The 25,418-nt window shown below is 50.9% G+C and overlaps 1 protein-coding gene across 1 annotated transcript in view; it reads left to right on the top strand.

Moving 5' to 3' along the window:
• The window catches only part of TRIM71 (tripartite motif containing 71), an 80,384-nt gene extending 59,479 nt beyond the window's left edge, over window positions 1-20,905 (top strand). The window contains exons 2-4 of the mRNA XM_031940443.1: window positions 3,722-3,889; window positions 10,910-11,044; window positions 14,067-20,905. Coding sequence (XP_031796303.1) covers window positions 3,722-3,889; window positions 10,910-11,044; window positions 14,067-15,518 — 1,755 coding nt within the window. The 3' untranslated portion in view covers window positions 15,519-20,905. The remainder of the gene's footprint in view (window positions 1-3,721; window positions 3,890-10,909; window positions 11,045-14,066) is intronic.
• Window positions 20,906-25,418: the final 4,513 nt, after the last annotated feature.

Here is a 25,418-nt window from a genome sequence, read left to right as displayed (position 1 = left end):
CCCAAGATGTCGCGTTGCGTTCCCAGCCAGAGTTTGGCCGGCCGTTCCTGAGCCGATGGGTTCCAGGTTCCTTCAGCACAGATCGTTCCACTGTAAACACTCGAGTGTCGCTGGGACTTTGTGTCCGTCTCTGGACTTCTTGGGACACGTGCCCAGTAATAGGATTTCTGGTTCAAAATTATAAATGGCTTTCTCCGTTTTCTCGCAGAGCGCAGATTGTTTTCCTGGCCTTGCGGGACCCAGCTCCTGGCTGCCCCACAGGGTGTGAGTGCACTTGCCTTCCCATCAGCCCTCCAACTCGTCTGCTTCCGACTTTGATCCCTCTGTCACTTTGTGATGTATGAGGCGATGGACAGACAGGGAGGCTTTAGTTTGCACTTTTCTTATTAGTGATTGGGACCCGTCTTTCCCGGGGCTGCCGTTTTGTGATTGGGCTTTTGCAAACCGTCCCCCAGTTTTGACCCCTTGGTGGTCGGGGGCCCTCGTTTCTGTTCATTTATTTGCATCTCTTCACAACGACTTCCCCATACAAAAAGTGCGCCCCCCGATACGGAGGCCCCGAGATGCCCTCTGCATTCCACGGCTTTTGTGTGCAGCTCAGGCCGGGGAAATTTGGGGAAGGGAAGAAAGGTGGGTGGGAGGATAAGCCGGGCAGGGAGGCCAGGAGCGCCGGCCATTGACCAGCCAAGAATTGTCACTCACTCAGGTCAGAGTTTAACCCCAGGGTCCATTCATCAGCTACCGGATCCCAGGGGAAGGTTCTGAATATCTGCCCGGCCCCTACCTCCCTTTGAAAGTAGCCAGGACTCTTCCCTCAAAGGGGGAGTGGAAGGGGGGGGGCTGAAAGAGCCCTGGGATTCCTGCTGGTGCAGATGTTTCTACAGTGGCCCGGAGAGCCTTTCCCCAAGTCCTCGGGCTTGCCCGGCCTGTTTCTTGCTGCCTGAGATGTTGGTGGGAATGGCCACGAGATCCGGCCCATCCCTCCCCATTCCCACCGAGGAAGGAGGGTTTGTTTGGCTTTTGGAAAATGCCTGTGGAAGATGAATAACACCAAAGGGCTAATCTTGGACTGTTTTGTGGGCATCTGTGGAAAGGAGAGCGGGGGAGAGGGAGAAGGAGGTGGAGAAAGATGGAGATGGAGAGGAAAAAAAGTGGGGGGAATAAGGGATGGTGTAATAAGTGATAGCACAGGAAACAGGATTTCTTCATCTTGGAAATGGAAAATGAAGGAGTTTGGGGGGTTTTTCCCATTCTGAATTATAAATGAAGTCCCTACACCCCCCCCCCCCCAATTATTGTACCCTTTGCTAGCTGGATAGGTGATCATGGCGAGCTAGTTTCGGACTCCTTTGATATTCCCTGGGAGTGAGGTGCAGGGCTGATGGGCTCCGCTCGTGGTCTCCTGCTCCAGATTCAGCCCTGTTTCCAGCACTGCAGAATTGAGTATGTTAGTAACACTGTGTCCCCTTGGGTAATTTCTTTCAGGAATTTGGGAAAATTGTTATTTGATGTCTTGGGTGGGAGAGGAGAGAGCTGGGGCTGGGGCTGTTGCCTGGATCACCGGGAGGACACCTCGGGGACGGGCTGGTCCCCAACGCCCATATTTGGAACACGAGGAAACCGAGTCCCAGAGTGACAGCTAAGGGCACAGAGCTTGGAGTCCCATTTGAGGGCTTGTTCACTCCACCTTCTGAAATGGGGGCTTGCTGACAGTCTGCCAAGGGTCATTTACAGAGGGAAGCTGTTTAATTTGGCTGACTCGCCAGCAAGGTCACCTTTTGGAAAAAGGCAGTTTTCCTAGACTCGTTGATCCAGAATGAGAAGAGCCCCATTTCACAGATGAGGCGTCTGACCCGGCGTCACCGGCAGTGGGGGTCGGGGCAGGATGGGACGACTCCCCGTCTGGGCCGAGCGGCACTTTGGCCAGGGCCCGAGGTCGCAGGATTGTGGCCATGTCGTCCCGCGGAGTCTTCCTCAGCTGGGTCGCTGGGCCCGGCTGCTTTGTCCTGGCTGCGTCCCCTGGATGTTGGTATCACTGGGAGATGGTGCTGGGACAGGTCCAGACCCAAGAGGGCTTTAAGGGGAATTATTGGGGGAGGGTGAACTAGTACCCCCAGCTAAGTGGCTGAGCCAAGCTCGAGGGGAGCCGGCGTCCTTGGGCAGAGGGGAGCCGGGGTTCCTGGGCGGGGGGAGCACATCCCGCTAAGCCGGCTGCTTCCAAGGAGGCTGTTCTGTGGTTGGCCAGTCTCCACACGGGCCCCTCCTTCCTCTGGATGGCCACAGAGGGGCCTGAGGATTTCCTGAGTGGGCGCTGTCCGAGGCAGGGGAGCCTCGAATGCAGATCCAGCGGGGTCCCGGTGGCCCCGGGCTTTGCTTTTAAAGAAGTAAACCCGGCTGCAGAATTCCCTGGCCACTCCTTTGGGACCTGGCTCTCCGGGGAGCCCCGAGCAGGCTTCCCAGCCTGCATCGGATAACTGTGTCTTTCAGCAGGATTGGTTTTCTCTTATGGATATGATCTTATGCATTTAAGTAGGCGAGTCGAGTCCGGGGAATCCCCGACCGCGTGGGGTTCAGCACCCCCGACCTAGAGCCTCCCTCAGGTGCGTTCCGCCTCGGCTTGCAGAGGAAGCCCTGGAACGCGGTCCCCACCACGTGGTGGCAGTATGCCCTTCACAGCAGGAAACGCTTCTAAAGGGGGGGCGCTCCGAAGCAGCCGGTGAAGGTGGGCACCGGCCTCCAGGCCGTGGCTGCTTCTCCCTGGATTCGTTGGGAACGGCAGTTTGCTCTCTTTCCGAGCTGGTTCCTGTATGTTGGGGCTCTGTACTTGCAGGGTCCCATGGTGGGGGCTTCTGGGGGGCTCCTCGACTCATTGGGTTTGTGCGCTCCGGGGGCAGCTCTAACCCAGTTTAATTTGGAAGAGAAGGGAATTTGTTACCAGGGGGTGGACTTTGTCCGTAAGGGACCCCTCCTCAGCGTGTTCGTCTCGGGCCGGCTCTTTGGAGCCCTCCTTGGGGGGGCAGGAGTCCAAATGAGTCACCTATAAGCGCTGCGTTCTGAGAAGCGCTCGGCGGGGCCCTGGCTGGATTCCAGGCGAGCTGCCCCAAGGCCTCCCTTGGCCAGCCGCCCTTTGTGCGGCCTCCCCGCTCCCCGGCGGCAGCCTTGGACTTTACTCTCCCCTCGCCAGATGGGAATGGTAACGAGCATCTGTGGGAAGGGTGATTGATGGCGGCTTTTAGCCCGGCCTCCCGGCTTCCTGGCCTGGCCTTGACTGGAGCCGCCAGAGGCGAGGCTCTTTTCTCTCTAGTGTGGTCAGATCCCTAGCACTGCTGCAGGTCCCGAGCTGCCGCTGCTGTCTCCTCCTCCTCCTCCTCCTCTTCCTCCTCCTCCTCCTCCTCCTCCTCTTCCTCCTTCTTTTTTTAAATAATTTTTATCGTTTGTTTCCGAGCGCTGCTCCTATAGTGAGCATGGGGAGATGTAGGTGAGCAGTTGTTGTTCTCCCTGTTTTTGCTGATAAAGAAACTGCAGTTCATGGAACTTAGTGACTGGCCCCAGATCTTGCTCTGGCCCGGAGCATCTTTGTTCCTCTCCGTGAGGATGCCTCGGGAAGCCTGGGTGAGGGAGGGTGGCTGAGCGCATCCCTGAGCCGTTCCACGCTCTCCCCTTCCCCGGGGGGATCCCGACGGACGCCCCCTCACGTCCTCTCCCCCTTCTTGTCTCGTAGGTGCTTCATTTCTACTGTGACACCTGCTCCGTGCCCATCTGCCGAGAGTGCACCATGGGGCGCCACGTCGGCCATAGCTTCATCTACCTCCAGGACGCGCTGCAGGACTCCCGAACCCTCACCATTCAGCTGCTGGCCGACGCTCAGCAAGGTCGCCAGGCCATTCAGGTGAGTGGCTTTTGAATCTGCCGCCCGGGTTCCGGTCCCATCGCCAAAGCTTTCCTCGTTGTGTGACCTCGCTCAGGCTCCCGGCGTCTTGTCTCCTCATCTGCCAAACAGAGTCAGAGTCGGGGGCCCAGGCCCCTCCCAGCTCTCTCCCAAGCACTCCTGGGTCCATACTCTGGTCAGCCCTCCCCATCTTGCCCTCACATAGCAATGGCTCTTGGGCACTCCATGTCTTACCCTCATAAGACACCTTTGGACTTTGCTTCCCCTGTGCCATTTTAGGACCCGTCCAGGCGCTCTAGACTTGAGGCTCTGACCCATAAGGCGCCTTGCCCTTTGTTTGGCTATTTTAGACTTTAAAAAAGGAGGTGAGAGCTTGGCTTTGGCTGTGATGGGCTTCCTGCGATGTGTTCTGAGCCCCTGGTTTTATTGGCTGCCCGGCACATAGATAGGTCTTGGGACACAGAAATTAAGTGACTTGCTTAGGGTCACACAACCTATAAATCTTGGAGATGAGACTTGAACCCAAGCCAGCTCGCCCCTGTCCCCAGCTGTTGGCTCTGGGCCCAATCATCTGATTTTAAACTTAAAAACAAGATGTCAGTTTAGGGAGGCTGAAATCTTGCTTTTCCTCAACCCCATGAAACGTCTTATTTCTGCTCATTGTCTCTTTTCTTACTGTCTTTTCTCAGGGCCCAGCGAACATCTCCCCCCTCCATAAACAGACGTCCCAATCCCCCAAGAGTGACATCAGCTAACAGTGGGCGTCACTTTCCATTTCTTCAGGGTTTACCCTTCCTTAGTCAATAGGCATTCATTATTAAGCGCCTACTGTGTGCCTGCCATGAAGGGAAAAGTCTAGGCAATTAAAACTTGAACCTTTTGGTCTTGATCTCTCCCGAGCAAATAGAAGCCTCTCCCGTATTCTCTTGGCTTTCTTCCCGCCTTCCCTGTTCGGTGCAGGAGTGACTTACGGGCCAGAGGAAATTTTGGGGGGTGGGATCCTGAGATCTCACCTTCCATTAGCCGGTAATCAGGGTTGTTTCCGGATGATTGATCCCTGTTCCACCAATTTAAGCCCCTTGTTTCCAGTGCGGCAGGACGGGCAGGGAATGCTCAGTTTTCCACTGTTCATTTCTGGACCGATTACACAGTCGGCTGCCAAATGTGGCCCGCCTTTTAATTGGAGTGACTTGAATGAAGCAATTACTGGAGTTTCCCTGAAATGGGCTAATCCTTTCCCCCTTCTCCATGGCTCAGGGCCCACATTTTCTGGGGGCCAGTGGCTTGCTCCCCGGCATGCTTCCGTGTTCTGGGCTCCTGCTGATTGACACGATGGGCTAGTTTCAGAACATGCGATCTGGGGGAGGAGCTGCGATGTCTCCCCCCCCCCCCCCCCCCTTCATCCCCTGGGGAGACGGACCATTTGGGACATCCTTTCCCCCTGCAGCTGCACCTTCCCATTTCCATGAAATCAAAGCCATCGTCTGGCTCTACCCCTGCCCCCAGCCCACTCCCTTTTAGGTTCTGTCATTTTCTCTACTCCAAGTTCGCTTTGGCCCATTGTTTTAATTTGCCCAGAAAGCTAGAAGGAGCCCTCTGGAGACACTGGCCAGGCCCCATGGTACCAGCTGTGGTCTCTCAGCCGGCATGCAGGAGGACACGGATGTCCGCAGCCCACCTCTAGGTCTCGTGGAATAGCTGAAGGAGGCGGGGCCCTCGCTTGAGACCTCGCTTTCATGTCCTATGAAATCCGGAGCCATCCGGAGTCTAGCCCCCATGCAGGGCCGGGCCTGGGGTCTAGCGGCCGAGCTCTACCCAGCCCCAACTTTGATTTGGAAACTGCTGGGTGTGCTTTTTACTGCGGTCACTCCCCACACTTCAGGATTTCCTTCTGGGCACAAACTCCCTCTGTCTTTGGAGCCAACCAGCTCCTCGGACAAAGTTTTGCCCAAAGTTCCTTGGTGGAACCAAGTATGTTTGCTGAATGGAAAAGCCAAACCTAAGGCAGGGTGACCAGGGCTTTGCCTCAGGGTGCCAAAGAGCCTGTCTTCCAATGAGTTTCTACATCCCCCTATACCCCTCCCAGAGGGTCGGCTCTGGGTGCTTTTGCCTTTTTTTGCCTCCACAACTTTTAGCATGTGGAGATAGAAGATTTTTTAAAAATATATAAAAAAATCTTCTTAAATAATAGTTTTTTATTTTCCAAATACATACAAAAGATAGTTTTCAGCATCCGCCCTTGCAAAACCCTGAGTTCTAAATTTTTTTCCCTCCTTTCCCCCATCCCTCCCCTAGAAGGCAAGTCATCCAATACATGTTAAATATGTGCAATTCTTTTATATATCTTTCCATATTTTTCATACTGTGCAAGAAAAATCATATGAAAAAGGGGAGAAAAAGCAAGCAAATGACAACAAAAAAGGTAGAAATACTGTGCTGTGAGCCACATTCAGTCCCTGGTTCTGAATGGAGGTGGCTCCCTCTGTCACGAATCTATAAAAATCTAATAAGTCCTTAGGAAATGCTTCTGGACCCTTAGCTGCCCGGTTTCGGGTCTGATAGCTACCTGGGCCAGTTGGGACGATCTCAGTGGACATTCAGGGCTTGTGTCTAGTTTCTGTGACTAGAGTAAGGGTTGACCCATTCTACAAGGAACGGAGGCTTGTTTTGAGAGAGACAAGCGGCTAGCCAAGTGGCCGAGGCCCAGGCTTCAAATCCAGGCTCTCCTGTTCTTTCCGCTTTTCCCTTGTTGCAGAGATGTTTAAAGAGCAACAACAGCACGCTAAAAAATGAGGGACAGCCCTGCAGAAATGGTATTGGAGTGTACAGGAGTGCGGGAGGGCCCAGCAGAGCCCTCGTGATCAGGAGCAGCAGAGAGCCCTGCTGGGTAGCCCCTGGAGCCCAGTGGCCCCTTTGGTCAAGGGCTGTGAATGATGATTTCTCATTTGTTGGCCCTGAGATTTCCCAAGATCCCGCAGGAGAACGTCCCTGACGCGTGTCCAGCCACCGAGCGTGGGGGTGCCCTTGGCTCTCGCCTCCCACCTTTGTAAGTGGCCCCTTGCCCGGGCAGCCGGTCCCACACAGGAGCTGGGCAGGATTCGGCTTTTCTTTGTATCTCCGGGCCTCAGTTTTGTCACCTGTAGAATGGAGGGGCTGGCTGGGGGCCTGGAGTCTCTTTGCCACATCTGCTCTTATTCTGCCATTTGTTGTGGCCAGTCTCGTCGTGGAGGTATTTCTCAGCTGCTTTCGAGGTAGTCACATTGCTTGGCGGCACCCGCTGTGCCCGACCCCCCAGCATCCCCTGCTCTGTTTATCAAAGCTTTGTCAGCAGGGGGAAGTGAGCAAATGACCCATGTCCAGGAGTAAGCTCCCAGGCCTGTGGTCTCCCCCAGCTGCTGATGCTGATAAGGAGAGTGGGTAAAGCTACCGGTCGTGATAAGGCATCCTGGCTGACCTGCATGTGGGCCCTTGTCAATATTTGATGATTCTGGGCTCCGGGGCTCACTCTTTTGCTGATTTTAGAGCCACAGCTGCCCATCTGAAAGAGCTGGTATCAGAGCAGCCGACTTTTATACTATAGAGCGCTTTACAAAGGGGGTCTCATTTGCTCCCCCCAGTGACTCTGGGAGGGAGGTGCTGTTCTGAGCCCTGCTGCAAGACATTTATTTAATGGAAAGAACCATTGAAGATTGGTTGAAACTGATTACGTGATGAAAAAGTTGTTTTTAGTAGTGCAACCTGTGCTAATTGATCGATGGAGTTTGCTTCTTCGTTAATCCTGCTCCGTGGTGATAATGCACAAGGAACTCATTCAGGGCTGGCTCAGTAAAATCATCGTTTTCCAGTTGGCCATAAGCATTTAGTTGTACCAAGGTGCACATGTTGCCCTCCTGTCCCCCCTCCAATAATTGGATAAATCGGGAAATTTGAAAGAGATTCTCAAACAAACTTGATAACCTGGGATTTTTCCAGTGCAAAAGAAAAGAAAATAAGGTAGAAGCCGTTATTGATTTAACGTCACTGACATAGCCTTAATCCCCATTGTGAACTAACTATATCACTAGCATCCGTCCCATTGTGACCTTTTGACAAAATTACAAAGATTCTGCCTAAAGATAATTTAAAAGCCAAAATTATTAAAAAAAAAAAAAAAAAAAAAAAAAAGAACATCCCCCTCCCTTGCTGATATTGAGCAGCGTAACCTGCCCCTTGTGGGATCTTACCAATTTGGGATTTCCTGCAGCATCCCGTGTTCCCAGCCTGCCCTTTCCCCCTCTCCCAAGCTCCCCTCAGGCACCTGGCCCATACTTGAGGCTTTCCCTGCCCTGTTTATTATTCCATGGCGTGTTCGACGCTGCCGCCTGCTGTCCCTTGGCGTTCCTGAGTCGTGTCAGGAAGATGCCGTCTTAGTCAGTCTGGGCCAGGTGAGGCGAGGAAGGGCCGGGGGCTTTTGCAGGGTCGGATTCTTTCCTCACAATTAACAGTTTCAGTTGGGTTCCTTCCTCACAATTGACAGTGTCATTTGTAGGACCAGAAATTTGCAACTAAGGAATTCCATTTCCCAGGGTCCCCCTTACATATGCACAGATCTTTTTAAGATCAATCAAAATCAGGAGCATTTATTTACTGCTTACTGTATACCAAGTGCTGCAGAGTCAAAGAAGCAGCAAAAAGAAGGGGACAGAATTTGGAAGTAATTAAGGACAGAAGGTGTACCTGCCTAGTTTAAGGCAACTTTATGGGCAGCAGGGGGATGTTCATTAGCAAGTGGTCAGCCTGCAAAAGGTCACCTGCAGAAGAAGGGATGTTTGAATTGAGCCTCAAAGGCAAGCTAGTATGTGCAGGTGAGAAGGAACACCCTTTGGGCTTGGGGCAGAACCAGTGACTAGGCCTAGAGGTGGGTGATGGGAGTACCCCTTGTGAGCAACAGCCTTCAGAAGACCAGTACGACGGGATGAGAGAGTGTGCGGAAGGGAAGGCAGGGAGGAACCAGCTTGGGAAGCATTTAAATGGCAGGCAGAGATTTCATATTGAATGGAAGTAACTGAGTGTATTGAGAAGGAAGAAGGCAGGGAGGAGGAGACAATTGGAAGTTCTTATCTCATTTAGAATAGCTATTTATTAGAAATTGAGCAAATTACATTTGATTTAGTCAATTCCAGGCATAAGGGAGCAGGGCACCCCCTTCATGAGATTCCCCTTCACTTTCAGTCCCTTTTTCAGCATGGGAAGCACCTCTGTATGTTTGGGATTTTAAGATCTTTCAGCTCCTCATTAGCGGGTGCTGATAGGACAAGGTGCAGGACAACTTACAGGGCTCTGTACCCATCAGGGCATGTTTAGGAATGCCCACCAGAAGGAACGGTGGGTGTTATTCCCTTGGCGTGCTGGCACCCTCCACCACTCCCTTCACTCCATTGTGTACTCCACAGTCTACTAGGCTGACTTAAAAACTGGGGAGTGCGGTTCCCAAGAGTCCTAATGCAAGCAGAGCTTCTTGGGCTGTTGGAGCTACAAAGGTGACAGTCTTTTGAGATCATTGTCTAATGATCAATCCCTATTTCACAGGGAATCTAGAGAGATGTTCCAGCTTGTCCAGGGGCATATAGTAGGCCATGAGACCCAAATACTAGGAGCTCATGAGACCCAAGCACCAGGAGCTTTTTGCCTTATCCTGCCATTTCTCATGGGAATCTCTGTTTTTGATTAGGAGCAGTGGGGTAGCAAGGGTTGGGAAGGGAGGTGGATTCCCAGTACAGACACCCCATCTTTGCATGCAGATTGGTAACAGAATTGTCTGTGGTAGGGTTTTGAGCCCCAGTTTTCCTAATTCTCAGGCTGGTATTTATATCTCCCTCATTCCCCTGCTTCTCATAGAAATCTTGGTGGATTTAGAAAGAGGCATTAATATAACAAGTACTTAAAATCACCAGATTTTTTTATTTTAAATAATTCTTCATGGATAATTCTGCCTCACTTTTGAAGGCTAAGGAAATATTAGGAAATCTGATTTCTTGCCTAAGCAGGATGAAGTTCCCTTTGTATACTTGATATAGGTGTTATTTTTTTTTCCTTCAAGAAAATGTGTAGATTTCTTTCTAACAGTTTTATCTTTTTTCTTTTTTTCTTCTTTTTGCTGAGGCAATTGAGGTTAAGTGACTTGTCTGGATTTGAACTCGGGGGCTCCTGACTTCAGGGCCAGTGCTCTATCCATTGTGCAATCTAGCTGCCTCCCTTTTTCTTTTTTTAATACTATATGTATTCCTTTTTTTCCTCCCTGGTTATACATGTATATTAACTTTTTAATATACATTTCTTTATAAATCATGTTGAGAGAAAAATCAGAACAAAAAAGGAAAAAACCACTGGAGAGGGAAAAAAACAAAAAAACTCCAAAGAAGTAAACAGAGCAGATGATGATATAGATTCAATCTCCATAATTCTCTTTCTGTATGCAGAGGCGTTTTCTTTCAAAGTTTTATTGGGATTGCCTTGGACCTAACAGTTCTGTCTTGACTTTCTAGGAAACCAACACCTTTGTGTTTGGGGCTGGGGTGGGTAAGGAGTCCGGGTTGGGGGTAGGAGACACTCCCTGGAAAACAGCTGCTTCTCCTGAGGTTGTTCTGGAAGCGGCTTTTATTCAGGCAGAGCGGGGCCCAAGGTTGGCTGAGAGCTGGCACACGAGCCGCTGTCCCTACAGCTGCTCAATACACGCTACATTTGATACTTCATTTCAAGTTTTCGCCCCTAACTTGGCTACACTGGTTTTCCCGTGTCAGAGTATCTCTTAATAGTCCTGACATACACTATTTAGGTGTAACTTCTTATACAGAGGAAGCGGGGGCTGCCAAGGCCTCCTTTGGTTACATGTCAGGCAGGTGCCAGTCTCTCGCCATGCCAGCCCTTTGCTCAGAGCGGGGCTCGGGGAGAGCAGCTTCCCATGGGAGGCTCCCTTGGCGGTCGCCGGCGCCCCTCCGGACGCACGTCCCACATGCTGTTTTGTGTGTTTGTCGTTTGCAGCTGAGCATTGAGCAGGCCCAGGCTGTGGCGGAGCAGGTGGAAATGAAGGCGAAGGTGGTCCAGTCGGAAGTCAAGGCGGTCACCACGAGGCACAAGAAGGCCCTGGAGGAGCGGGAGTGTGAGCTGCTGTGGAAGGTGAGACCCATGCTCTGCCGGACCCGGCCGCCGGGAGCCAAGCCCACGGTCCCCAGGGCAGACTTTCCCAGTGGTCCTAATTTTAGACTTGCACGGCTCCTGTTCTAAATCCGGAACATTGGCGCATTTCATGGAAGTGTTTTGGGGGAGGAAGGGCCCAGCCGCGGGTGTTGCCGGACACACTGGCGCATTGTCTGCCCTTCTCTCCCAGTCCGGCAACAAGGGCGCTTTTCAGAGCTGTGAGATAGCCGTGAATGAATCGTGCCCATGTGGGGAAGGCAGGAGGAGAGCTTTTTAAGGCCAGCTGACTGATAGGAAAGAGGCCTTCAGGGGAATTGCTGGATGGCTCCATTTCCTGGCCTGTACTAGAGACCAGCCTCCTTTTTGTTCTTAAGACCTTTCCTCCTCGCTTTAGAGGGCCCCCAGATAGAACAAAATAACTTCTCCCCCTCCTCAGTGCCCCCATCAGAGGCCCCCTTTTTGCCCGGTCTCATCCTTCACTTAGGCTTAGGAATTGACCTACCGTTGGCTGCCGCCAAACTCTTCGTCTCCCTGAGAATACCCAGCATGGCTGGGAATTTCCCAGACCTCTGGGTGCTTCTTGGTGGGGCGGTACAGAGCGTAACTTGGGCCTAACTTTATGAAATGCCTTTCCCATGAGAAGTTAGCCAGACACCGCAAAGACTGGGAACTTTTTTGTTTCCACTGGTTATTTGTGGAAGACCAACTGCGGGTCCCCGAGCCTTCAGATGCTGTAGACACTCCAATGCTCTCATTGTTCCAATCTTATATAACATCCCCAAATGTTAATTAAAAGCGGAGAGGAGCTAGCTACTTGGTGCAATTTGAGAAGACTGTCTGTGGTGTCTCACACTGAGCCCCAAACTTGCTCTTCTGGATTTCTGGATGAAAGGGTCTTTGTCGTCTGCTGAGGGTAGGGGGGGTGCGCTTTTGAATGCTCACCTTCAGTGATGCAAAACCTCTTTCTCTTCCCTGCCCTCGCTCTGGGTCTCAGGGCTGCCGTCTTCCATTTTTCAGGAGAAAATGAATTTCTTTCTCCAGTCCTAAGTATCATGGAATAACCTTTCAGGAGGAAAATTGTCAGGTGTGTTTTTATTGTGGATGGTGGATATTATTTCCCAGAAAATTCCTTTGTCTTTTCACTTGGGTTTTCTTTCTGAAAGCCGCCCAGATTTCAGCATCGGGCCTTTAATTAAGCTTAATTGTCCTTGACTTCTTTCCCGTGACATTAATTGCAGCCGGCCAACCCAAACCAGCCAATTGCTGCAAATTGTCATCTTCCGTATTCTCGGTGTTTGGCCCGCTAGATGCTGGCAAATCCTTCTCGGGTCTTTTCTTCTTTCTTGCCTCTGCCTTAGGTTCCAGATGATGGCTCCTCTCCCCAGCTAGCTGTCTTCAAGATGTCTCGCCACCACGGACACTCACATTCGTGTTCCTTGGGTTTCTCCATGTTTCCAATCTGTTCTCATTTCCCATTACTGTGTCACCTTTTCCCTCTGAATCTCAATCATAAACTTTCTCATGGGAAGCTTTCTCCATCCCCTGGTTCCTGCCACTAACCATCAGCCTTTCCTTCCCCATACACCACTTGTCTTTCCTTCTCAGATGCTGAGATCCATGATCTTTCTTACTGGTGGACCCCCCCATGGGTGTTCTGTATCTCAAGGGCTCACAGGTGGTTCAACAATCTACCTTTTGTTTCTCTGGGTCTCCTCAGTTGGATTGATTACTGAGTGTGCTAAAGAGCCCCAGTCATTGATTCATCTCGCTTCTGTGGATTGCTCCAGACGTTTTGGGTGGGCCTGCCCATTAGCCACCAACCTGGAGGGAAAACCACGAGGTCACCGAGTAGAGGGGGGGGGGGGGGGGTGTGGGCCTGGGAGAAAGCCTGGCTGTGCTTTGGGGAAAGGTGGTTCCTGCACTCGGCCTGAGGAGGAATATAGAAGGGAAAGCAGCGAAGCTGAAGAATTCTTATGGGTCAGGGCCTGGACCAGTGATTTTGTGAAATTGAGTGAGTCCTTGAGGCAGGTCTTTGGCGACCTTCAGAGCCTTGGGAAGAAGTCGAGAGACCCTGGATGAACCAGAAGCAAGCTTGAACTTGGATCTTCCAGATTCTGAGGCCATTTCTCTCTACCCTAGATTGAGATAGGATCATTAATTGGTGTGTGAATTAATTAACTAATCGTGCGAAATCAAATTAATTTAAACTTCAAGACTATCAGTGCTTTGTTAAATGTAGGGATTTTATTTACAGTATTCTCCCAGTAGTGTAAGTAAGGGCAGGGTGGCTGCCCTTAGAAGCTGGTAAATCCCTGTCACTGACAGCATTGACGCTGTTTGAATGAAGCGTCTCCGGAGCCCACCTGCAGACACTGTCGTCCATACTGGGCCTGGTGGTGAGAGTGCGGAGGCCGGGGATCTGGGTAAAGGGAAAATGGATTTCCACTGAACCATCCCTGTGAGAGTTCTGGGTTTGGACTTAGCCTTGCCTTGCCCTGTTTCCACTATCAAGTGATGATCATTCCTGGTAAGCTCCCCGGAAATAATTTGCCTGGTAACAATAAATATGAAAAATCCCCCTCAAGATGCCAAAATCTGAAAGAGCAGGAAAACCCTTGGCAAAAACCTTAGTAAAACTGTGGAAAAAGAAGATTAAGTCTCTATGACTCCATCCTCTGGGCAGAGGCGGCAGCTTATGGTCGCAGAATGTTAAATACACAGTCACATTTTCTTTTTTGTTACAAGGGAGGGAATGATTTTGTGAGGGTAGCAGTCGTGGGGTCGGGGGGGAGCAAAAGACATTAATAGAATCTTTTCCTAAAAGTCTTTCAGTAAACAGAATTCGTTCTCTGAAAGTGCCGATTCCCAGAGGCCCCAGTTTCCTCCTTGCGCTGGGGGGGAACTTTTTGTGCCCCCAAAGGTGATGGCCAAGCTGGCCGCCACCGGTTCCTTTTCCTGTAAAATGTTCACCAAGGCCTCTCTCTTGCCTTTCTGCTTTTAGGTGGAGAAGATCCGCCAGGTCAAGGCCAAGTCTCTGTACCTGCAGGTGGAAAAGCTTCGTCAGAACCTCAACAAGCTGGACAGCACCATCAGCGCTGTGCAGCAGGTCCTGGAAGAGGGGCGCGCCATGGACGTGCTGCTGGCCCGAGACCGCATGCTGGCACAGGTCCAGGAGCTCAAGAACGTCCGGAGCCTCCTCAAGCCGCAGGAAGACGACAGGGTGATGTTCACCCCCCCGGACCAGGCCCTCTATCTGGCCATCAAGTCCTTAGGCTTCGTCAGCAGCGGGGCTTTTGCCCCCCTGACCAAGGCCACCGGGGAAGGCCTCAAACGCGCCCTCCAAGGCAAGGTGGCGTCGTTCACGGTGATCGGGTACGATCACGACGGGGAGCCGCGCCTCTCGGGTGGCGACCTGTTGTCCGCGGTGGTCATGGGGCCCGACGGGAACCTGTTCGGTGCCGACATCAGCGATCAGCAGAACGGCACCTACCTGGTCAGCTACCGGCCGCAGCTGGAGGGCGAGCACCTCGTTTCCGTTATGATGTGCAACCAGCACATCAAGAACAGCCCCTTCAAGGTGCTGGTCAAGTCCGGGCGCAGTTACGTGGGCATCGGGCTGCCCGGGCTGGCCTTCGGCAGCGAGGGCGACAGCGACGGGAAGCTCTGCCGCCCGTGGGGCGTCAGCGTGGACAAGGAAGGCTACATCATCGTGGCCGACCGCAGCAACAACCGCATCCAGGTGTTCAAACCCTGCGGCACCTTCTATCACAAGTTCGGCACACTGGGCTCCAGGCCCGGCCAGTTTGACCGCCCGGCGGGAGTGGCTTGCGACTCCTCGCGCAGGATCGTGGTGGCGGACAAGGACAATCATCGCATCCAGATATTCACCTTCGAAGGGCAGTTCCTCCTGAAATTCGGGGAGAAGGGCACGAAGAACGGACAGTTCAACTATCCTTGGGACGTGGCGGTGAATTCGGAAGGCAAGATTCTGGTCTCTGATACACGGAACCACCGGGTCCAGCTGTTCGGGCCCGATGGGACCTTCCTGAACAAGTATGGCTTTGAAGGGGCCCTCTGGAAGCACTTTGACTCCCCCCGGGGTGTGACCTTCAACCACGAAGGCCATCTGGTGGTGACGGACTTCAACAACCACCGCCTGCTGGTCATCCATCCAGACTGCCAGTCTGCACGCTTCCTGGGGTCAGAGGGCACCGGCAATGGGCAGTTCCTGCGCCCCCAGGGGGTCGCCGTGGATCAAGAAGGACGAATCATCGTGGCGGATTCCAGGAATCATCGGGTGCAGATCTTCGAATCCAACGGCAGTTTCATATGCAAATTTGGTGCTCAGGGAAGTGGCTTTGGCCAAATGGACCGCCCCTCGGGCATTGCCGTCACTCCAGATGGCATGATCGTCGTGGTTGATTTCGGAAACAATCGGATCCTCATCTTTTAATAGAAAGTGTTGGCTTTGTGGTGGTTCTTGCGGTGGTTTTTGGGGGACGTGGTTTTGATTTTTGTTTTTATTTTCTCCATTTTGAATTTCAAAGAAGAAACCGTCTCAGGGAAATTTTTTTTCTTTACTATGAGAACAAGAAAAAGTACAACGTTACTGAAGACCTACCTCATCTTTATTTTTTTACAGATGAATGTACTTATCTTTCTGCAGGGATTGAGCCTGGGAAGTTATAGATTCTATCTACCTCATGTTCTTTGGGTTTCCTCCTCCCTTTGTTCCTTTCCCCACCCTCTCCCTTCTCAGCCCAGTGCAGATTTTGTATTTACCTCCATCCCCAAAACGGGTTATTGAATGCACAAGCCAACGAATGGATTGGTTCTCATACTGTCACTGGATTGGTCGTCTTCGATCAAAGCTTTCTAGAGAGGAAGCCAAATGAGGCTCTCTAACTTTAAAAAAAATTACAGAAAAAGAAGATTAAAAAAAGTAGGGTTAGATACTTAGAGCATCTGTGTTGCAGATTCTAGACTGTGGTTTGTGGGTTTCTGCCTATGTTAAGTGTGTTTTTTCGTAAGCCTTTTAAGAACTTTTTTAAAATGCTGCAACAGGGAACATTTTTCTCTTACCCTTTTATACCTCAGTATGTTTCACTTCCTGTTCAGCATCTTTTTCTTATTTCTGGAAAATCTGGGTGGGATGTGCCATCTCCGAAAAGGGGGCTTTTCCCATTTGGGGATTCTATTGAGAGGAGTGTATACAGTGTCCCTATTCCAAATGGTCAAGCCAAGGATGGCACACATCTTAAGTTTTTTGATGACTTTTATTAAAATGTTCTTCAAGGTTTTGGGAGATGGTTTTGGTGGGGGTGGGAAGGGTATAATCTGTTGTTAGAAAAAAATTGGTTAAGGAAGAGAGGAAGTCATCTAATTTCTTGGATTTAAAACTTTTAAAATTTGTTTGGAATGAATGTAATCTTTGTGTGTGTGTGTATTTGTGTGTGTGTGTACACACCAGTAGAAGCAAAAGAACATGCAAAATTGTTGTCATGAGCATGGAATAGCTGAATGTTGTTTCTTTGTGTGTAATAGTTAGGAAGTTGTGTCTTTGTTTTTGTTGTTTGTTTTTTTCCTAAGAGTGATGGTGATAGGTGGAAGGATAAAGTTTTTATTTTTGAAGCACAATTTTTACAGCTTTGGAAGTTCAGGGAACAAAAATCTTTATTGTCAGATTTGCTAAACATTTCCCCTGGTTTCCTTTTCCTCCCCCAACAAAAAAAAAATTTTTTTTTTTTTCTTGGATCTTTTGAGAAGTCACTTTAATGCATCATTTGCTGAAAACTGGTGCTGCACAGGAGACCTGAGAGTCAGCATTAATTCCTTGGAGTGCTTTTGAATGTAAAGATCTTTTCCCCTCTGAAATGTCCCCTCCCTTCCTCCCCCCCTCAGATGTTGACGTGGTAGGTGAAAGTGGGGGAGAAGGCTACCTCCTCCTTCCTCTGCCTCAGGCAGTACCAAAGAACCAAAGCCCAATGGGAGCATCCAGCATTGAACCCATGGTCAGACCGGTGGTACTTGGGAGGGCACTTTGTTTCTAGTTGGGCACACATTTCTCCTCATGACCTTTTCCAGGGGGTCCTTATCTGTCTTGAAGGATAAAGCAGACATTGTCCACATCGTGCGGGGACACAGCTTGGCCTTTTCTTCCATTATCCTGCGATAGCAGCGACTTCTCACTTTGTCCGTCTCTCGGCTTCCTCTGAAAAGAAAGCAGCCTTGCCTTAGTCCTCAGTGAGGGAGGCTCTGGGAGCTGCCTGCTTTTCAGTGGCCAGAAGCCTCAGGGACCCTTGTTCCAAAAGAGTCAGAGCTCAAGAAATCTAGTGACAGGGAAGACAGCGATTTCTTTTTGACCCCTAGAGGAAAGTGGCTCCTGAATCCCCTTGTCCAGATACTCATTCAGGCAGCTTTGTCTCTGCTTGGGCCGGACGGCTCACCCGCTACCTTCTGTTGCTGTCTCCTCTCCCAGGCCCTTCCACATTATTTCTTTTCTTCTGTGTCTCTGTCTCTCCCTCTTTTTGCTTTTCTGCCTCTCTCTCCCTCTCCCTTTCGATGTCCTTGAAGTCTTCTGTCCCTAAACTAAAAGACCTTTAGTATATCCAGGGAAGAAAGGATACTGTATCCACAGAATCTTCACTGTCGACAAAAAATCTCAAGTGTATCCATTTCCTCCTACGGGAGATGAAGTCTTGAAGGCAGTAGGCAGCCCCTCTCCCCGTGGAAGCCGAGCCCGCCATATCCGTTAGTGGAGGCAAGACTAAATAAATATTAGCTGGCAGGAAGGAGCCGGAAGGACCGAGAAATACTGCCGGGCAGCGTTTGCCATTACCTCCAGTGCAATGCCTCTTATGACAGAACCTTTCCCATTTGTTTTAGCTGTCTCCACCTTTGGCCCTAAATTCCAAATTCTCATTGGTTTGGTTTGGTTTTTAAATGGTTAAATGGTAGTTGGGGATGGTCTTATTTTATGTGAGAAAATACTATCCCTTATTATCAAAGACAAAGTGGTTTTAAAAGCTTTAAAAAAAATTAATTTCAGTTCTGGGGATCCTTGCAGAATTTTTTCCTCCTTCATCTTGACGTTACTGGTTGGTCGAGGTGGTCTGCCCAGGAATAGTAACGCTGCCTTTGCCTGTATTACAGTACATTTTCTGTGCGTATCCTTTTTATTTCTCCCCAGCTTCCCCCTCTACTAAGTGTCCTGCTGTGCTCTCCCAGCCATTTTGGGAGGAAATCTTGAGACCTGGATGACGCGTTACCTTTTTGTCGATCCGGCAGTAACCGGCGTACCAAAATCCTGTTTTCTTTCTGGCTCTGAAGGTTGGGATCCGTCTCGTCCTGAGAGCAGGACCTGCGTGATCTTGGATGACCTTCCCTGCCCTGTATCTGGCAGCCGAGGAAGCTCTGGGTTTCAATGACTGAAGTCCTAAGAGGATCCTTGGCTTTCTAACTTGGTAGCATCCCTCATTTTTTTTTAATTGAGAGATCACTGTACCCAGCCGCCATTCAGAGAAATGTGTGTCGCATTTGGGGACCTATTGTTTGTAAAACATTGCCATCTGTGGGTCCCCAGACTCTCCCCCTGGAAGAGTGCTGAGCGCTCTGGAAGAACTTTAGTCTATCTTCCAGTCCGGTGCATCTTTAGTCAAAGGGAAGAATAGGATGAAAGCCAACATCTAGTGCCCCCGAGGGGTGTGGCTGTTCAAAAAGCACCCAGAGAGGGTCCAGGAAAGGTAGAAATTAGGTAAATCAACTGTGTGAGAGAGGGACAGACATGGCTTTGAGAAACCTTCCGGGAATCTCCTTTGGCCCTAGTCCAGTGGGCACCCAAGGTGAGAGATGTGGGAAGTGCAAAAGAAAAAAAGAAAGACTAGGTACGTTTCTGGCGAACTCTAGTTTTAGCAAAGGCAGATGGATTTGTGCACTAAAACTCCTGAAGGAATTTATAGAATCAAGGAGTAAAACCACTTTGGGTCGGGGGCTGACCTTTCAAAAGTGTGGTCAGCTAAAAGAAACTGCTTTCCTATGGCTAAAGTAACCATTAGGCAATCCTGCTGCCAAGCCTGTGACACAGAACCTATCCGAGGTAGCCCTGACGCTGTGTAGTGCAGTACGTACCCTAGGGGAGCTAGAACAAAACCCCTCGGTGGGTACCAGTTTTAAGTGTAACTTGGAGGAAACCCCAGAAGATTATATCACAGAGACAACCTGAAATCTAAACATTGGGCCAAAAGATTCGAGTTGGAATTAGGGCACTTCATATTTGGCGTCCAATGGGATAACTGGAGATGGGCTTTTATTTTTTTTATTATTTTTTTTTTTTAGTTCGAGTTAAGCCAAAGCTTAATTTATTTGAAGAGAGAAGTCTTTAGGCTTGGTCTAGCAGAATTGTGTTTGTTTGTCTGTTTTCTTCTTTCAAAGATTGTGAGATTTCTGTGTTTGGTAAATGAGTGAAAGTCGTGCCAAAGTTTTGTGGGGGATTTTTTTGTCTGTTTTGTTGTATTTTCTTAAAAAAAAAAAAAAAAAAATCTACGTGGTGCCAAAAAAAAAAAAAAAGGAAGTAGGGTATTTATTTAAACACCTCTCTTTGGAGTTTGTTTCCAACAGTCTGGAGCTGTATAAAAATCAAACACTGGTACTTGCGTTAGACAAATATGCCTCTGATCCTCGAGTCCTTCCCTTTGAGTACTCGGGTTCCCTGCTCGCCGATGGCGCGGGATGCACAAACCGTTACACCAGTTTTATTTTTCTAAATTATTATTTGAAAAGTTGTTGGGTTTTCGTTGTTTGCTTTGTTTCTACCTCATTTTTAGAGAGACAGCATCTACCTCACTGGAGCACTCAACAGGTCTCTGAAGAAATAGTATTAATCCATTTGAGGAAAAAAGACGGAGCTCTCCCACTCCTACAAGTAGAATACGTCCATCGACCTACAGGGGATTTTGTTGACTTTCAGGAGGACTGTTAAGTTGTTCTGGTTAGAGAAACTGAATTGAAACCAAATGTTCTTAAAAAACTCAAGCAAACTTAGTCACCAAATTCAAATAGTTCTTAAAGTGGACTCTTTATTTTAATGAAGAGTTATGCAAACTTGTTTTAGAAATCCACTTTTTTCAGTATTAAAAACAAAAACGACTAGTCATTTGAAATTGATTTGGAATTGGAATTTGCAGCATTCTTACATCTTCAAGACCTTTAGGTCTCCTCTCTTCAAGAGAAAAATATTTTATTTTATCTTATGTTTGGATGTTTACAAATACATCCTGTTAGAGAAGATTGTATTGCTTTAATGCTTTGGACGGCAGAGCTATCTTATACCAAATGTTGGAAGGGAATGAGAATTGTTTTGACTTTGTGATTGTATTTGTAGTTTTCTTGACCCAGTGGGATGTCTTCCACCATGACCTACAATAACCCACTTCTCTTCACATTTGGGGAGAACTCTTTGAGTGAATGTGATTTTAATTTTTTTTTTTTTTTTTTTTTTTGCTACCAAAGGTATCTGAGGGGGATTTTTTTTGGGGGGGGTTTCAAGGTTTGTTTTTTGTTTTTGGTGTTTTTGGTTTGGTTTTAAATAATAAAAGTCGAGAAGCACATTACCAGAAAGTAGGGTTGATCTCCCATTCCCCCCACTTGTTTTTTTTTTCTAGTTTAAGTGGATCTTCTGAGTTGGGGTTGGAGGACTGATGGGAGTGTCTAGAACACCCCCACCGCCCCAGAGTTCCAGTACATTGGGTTTGTGTCATGGTGAGAAGACATGCCTCTATTTAAAAAAAAAAAGAAAAAAAAGAAAAAGAAAATGATCTTACGGGTTAACATTAAGCCAGATAGGTGGGACGTTTCCTGCCATTGTTTAACCAATGATGGTTCTAAAAGCTTTGTGAGTACCTGCATGGTCTTAGACCCTCTTAATGATTGTATGAACGTTACAAACTCAGGTAGAATTGGTTGTGAAGGCTCTTATTTCACGGAGCATCCAGACTGAATGTTACCTGTCTATCCAGTGAACGGAGTCGCCGCCCGCCAGGCCTTTGCCCCTTCCTGTGTGTAGTTTGCTTCTTAGTCTGAGTAGCTGTATTTGTCCGCTCGAGGACATTGTGTCCTGGTCCTGGGGCTCTGAAGTGTGTTATCTTCTGGTGAAGGGTGGGTTTTTCCTTTTTTTTTTTTTCTCCCCTTAAATCAGTACAGGTTATGGGGTGGGTGGGTGGGGATCATTAAAAACTAGGTTAAGATTAGTCGGGTGGGTGGGAGGGGCCCGTTAGCATGGTTTATGAGAACCTGGCTTCCTCTGTCGATTGCCCGTTCTGCCTCGCCTTGGCAGAGACACTTTATTCAACGTGGGACCGGTAGACCTGCGCCTCGGCGGGTGGGGGAGGATGCCCGTTCGAGGCCAAACGGAAAGCGAGGAGGAAAGGAATCCTGGTGTCCCCGTGACAGAGCCGACCTTATCGAGGTCAGACGTGTGCTGGGAAGACCACCAGCCTCCCAGGAGAATTTCCTTATTCCTCAGCAAGTGGGCGTTTTTCGCTCCGGTCATTCCTCGGCCGCGGGGCCGGAGCGTCGGGGCTCTCCCGGGACAAACCTTGCTACTTGGTGGGCATTAATTCATTTCAGTTTGGCAGGCTCGGTCCCCCTCCCCTCGGGGAGAAGAGGCAGGCTTAGTTTTGACCATCAGATCCCAGGCCCTGTAGGGAGCCGGGCGTGATGGGCAATGGCCAGAGGAAGAGCAGACAGAGGTGTTCAAAAACTCCTGTGTAGACAGAGGCTTCTGAATGTATCACTGTGGTCCACGGAGGAGGCTGAAGAAGGTAGCAAGGAGATGCCGTGTCAGCTACCAGCAGCCTTAAAACAAAGTTGGTGTCTCTCTGGACCTTAAAATTGTTCCTATGCAGTTTATTTTATTTTTGTTTAATCAAATAAATGTGAGGGTTTTTTTTTCCATTGAAGTCGTGTCCGTGTGATTCATTCTTGGTCAGCACAAGTCGAAGGCTGAAGATGAACTTTGAAAGTCCAAATGGGGGCAGTTTCTCTAAATGCTTTATTGACGCCTTATTCCTCTTCAGCCCCTTTCTCGACGTCTCTGTTAGTGTCTGTTTAGAGAATGCAGGGTTCAGATTCCACGTGGCTTTCCCGCTCTCAGTCCACAATCCTCTGCTCGTGGCGCAGAGGTTGGGGGTAGTGGGGAAGGCCCTGGATCAGGATCACACCCCTGGGCCTGCCCCTTTGTCATCCCTCTGCCGAGCCTGCCGGCCTCCTGGCCCTGCTAGCTGAGGCCGGACTGCGGGATGTCCAAGGCCCTTCCACGCTCTGCGGCCTCGGGTGTTTTGTTAGAGCCCCGTTGCCCGATTTATTATCTGGTAAATTAAAGTTCCATCTCCTCAGACGGGTCTGCTGCCCTGTAGTGACGGGCTGAACCTTGCCAGACGGTGCTCGGTGGGCGATCGGGCAGCCCCTCGGCCCACTATCGCCAGGTTTGTGGGACAAGAGTGCGCTGGCGGCTGATTGGTCCCAGTTTTGCCTCAGAAAAGCCTTTGGTTAGCAGTGCCTGAATCCTCAAAGGGACGAGTCCCATATAAACATTTCAGAGCTCACTCTTTCCACGGCCATAGTTTGTCCATCTTCTGGCCCCTCCCTCCCGTTTGCCATAATTGGCCACAATGACCCAACGGGCACTTGGCTGTTATGATTTGGGGCATGAGGTGGAGACCAAGGACCTTAGTTCATCAGCCTGGGGACTTGCCATGGAGCGAGCTCCCTTTGTGGCCCTGAGGCTATGCCCTTTCCTGGAGGCCCCCGGTTGGCAGAGGAGGCCTTCCATGTGGGTACTGGGGGCCGCTGGGAGGGGGTATCTTGATCTGCACAGGCGTGGTGCCCCAGGGCCTGCCAGGGGAGAGCACCCCGGGGGGGAGCCGAGAACAAGAACCCTAAGTGACAGGTGTCAGGGAAGGCCCTGAGGAGGGAGTCGGGAGTCGGGACACCCGCCTCAGAGCTGCGGGTCCTCGGAGGCCATTTAGTCTGGTCCTTCGTGTGGGCTCAGTGACCCCATGGGACTTGGAGGCCTGGCTCTGGCCACAAGCTGGGATGTCTTAAGAGGGACAAGCCCAGGGCCCAGCGCTGGGGCTGCCCTTTGCTCAGCCCTAAGAAGGGAGGCGGGCAACCTGATACGGTCCTCTGGCTCACCCAAGCAATGCCCGCTGCCCCGGGCTTGCCGTTCTCTGCTTCGGGACCTCTGAGAGGGAACTCAGCACCCCTTGTTAGGGCCGTCCTCTTCACATTGAGGAAGCTTTGCTTTTTTCTAAACTTTGTCCAGTCCTGCGTCCAAGCAGATCCCTGAAGACGGCTAATGTGCACCCCGAGTTTTCTCCGGGCTTGACACCCCAGTTCCAAGGAGAGAGGTGCCAGGAGCAGCCCTGGGGATCACCTAGCAGGCTGGACTTCATAGATGGAGAAGCTCCTTCAGCAAGTCCCCCCATGGCAGGGGAAGTTTGGACCCCTTCGCCCAGTCCCCCCTCTCCAGCTTAGCGTCTCCCCCCACCCTCCCAGGTGTGATGGGACCTGGGGCCAGGGCACGACGAACCTTGACCTCCCCCCAAGTGCAGCCTGGGCCGGCGGCCCCCTCCCATTTCTTTCAGACAAGCTGCCACCTCCGCCATGCTGCCCGTCCTGTACGAGGGTCCAAGTCCGAGCCTTGCAGTGCGGTTCTCCTCCAGACCATCTCTAGCCTTCAGTTGTTTCGGGGGTGGGTGGGAACAAGTCAGCGGGCGGTCCCTTCAGAATGGAGTTGGAGATGGGGCCCCCGAAGGCCCGAGGTTCCCCTATCAGGTTTGCCGGCCCACGTGCAAAGTCCGGCCCCGAGGCCTGAAGAGCGGTGCTGCAAGCAGGCGCAGAGCCGGCTCCGGACACCCAGGGCCTCTCCCCGGGGAGGAGGCTTTCAGGGGAAAGTCGGCCGCTCTGCTCCCACGCAATCAGTGCAGCGGGGACAACACGGGGGCCCAGAAACCCTGGCCCGGACCTCCAGAGGCCGCCACCCGGAGCTGGGGGTGCTGCACCGAGCTGTTGGCATTTGGCGCCTGGGGAGGCCCCATGTGGTGGGAGAGGGGAGCCAAGCCAGGCTGGGGCCATTCAGGAGGGGACCACACAGACGCTATGAGCCCAAGGAGGGGGGAGAGGCGCCCAGGGGCAGATGCAGTGGAGCCATTGCCCTGGCGGCCGCCACCTCCGCAACTGGCAGAAAAGCAGCATTTTCTGAGATGGGCTCCCTCGCGTGGCTTCTCCAGACCCAAGGCCCCCCAGGCCCCCCAGGCCTCAGCCAATCTAAAAAGCTGCGGCAGAGGGGCTTGTGTTCTCCACACAGAACAACAGAGGCCATCACTGCACCGAGGCTTCTGGGACAGCCTCCAGGTGGCTTGGGGTGGCCAAGGCCCGGCTGCTCTGGAAGCCGGTGTGAAGGTGGCCAGTCAGTCCCATGCCTCCGTGACCCTGTGGAGCCCGTACTGCCCCTGGGGCCCTGTCTAAAGAGGAGGAAATCGAGGCCGACAGAGGCGGCTTGCCCGGGGTCCCAGGGTCTCTCCTTTGCTGTTCCCACATCAGACACAATCCCAGAAAAACCCTCGGCTACTGGCAGTCCACTCCCAACATCCCCTGGAGCTGGACCCAATGGGCTACCATCTCACAGCATTTCCAGCTGGAAGGGGGGGGGGGTGACCTCTTCAGTGTCCCAAGCTCCCGGGCAGTCTGCTGATGCCCATGGGGTACTTCTCAAAACCAAGTTTTTAAATGTATCAAATAGAAAGAAAGTACTGTAAATTACACTGGATTTCACTCCAAGTTCACGGCTCCCCTTTTAAATCAGCAGGGATTATGGGCCAGGCCCGCCAGGTGAAGAACCACAGAGACAACAAAGACCCAAACACTTAGAGAGTCTCCGTAGTCCCTAGAGGGCCTAGCTTCTCCCGGGCACCTCCCAAAATGGCACTAGCACGGCACTTCCCTGGCAGGATGGCAGCTGCCAATGGGGTTTGCCCCTTACTAGACAAGGCCTCCAGAACCTCAGCCCAGTTTCTCCCTCAAAAGGCAAAGTCGGGTCCAGCTCAGGCTCAAGCCAAGGCACCCGATTCCTGCCCTCCATTGGTTCTGGAGCCATCCTTAAATTGTATCTTGAGGAGCGTCTAACTAACCTCTTTGTTCATGAACTGGGAGTGGGAGGACCTCTGGGATTATCCAGTTCAGTTTCCTCCCTTTACAGGTGAGGAACCTGAAGGTCATATCCCCGTTCAAGGTCACAAAACTCCTGAAACACTTCTGGGGAGGCCCCACAGGTCAGCCCTGCCCAAGGGTGGGAGTC

The sequence above is a fragment of the Sarcophilus harrisii genome, chromosome 5 (assembly GCF_902635505.1).
Source record: "Sarcophilus harrisii chromosome 5, mSarHar1.11, whole genome shotgun sequence".
Lineage (NCBI taxonomy): Eukaryota > Metazoa > Chordata > Mammalia > Dasyuromorphia > Dasyuridae > Sarcophilus > Sarcophilus harrisii.
The sequence above is the reverse complement of the archived record's forward strand: the minus strand, read 5'-3'. Positions and strand labels throughout refer to the sequence as shown.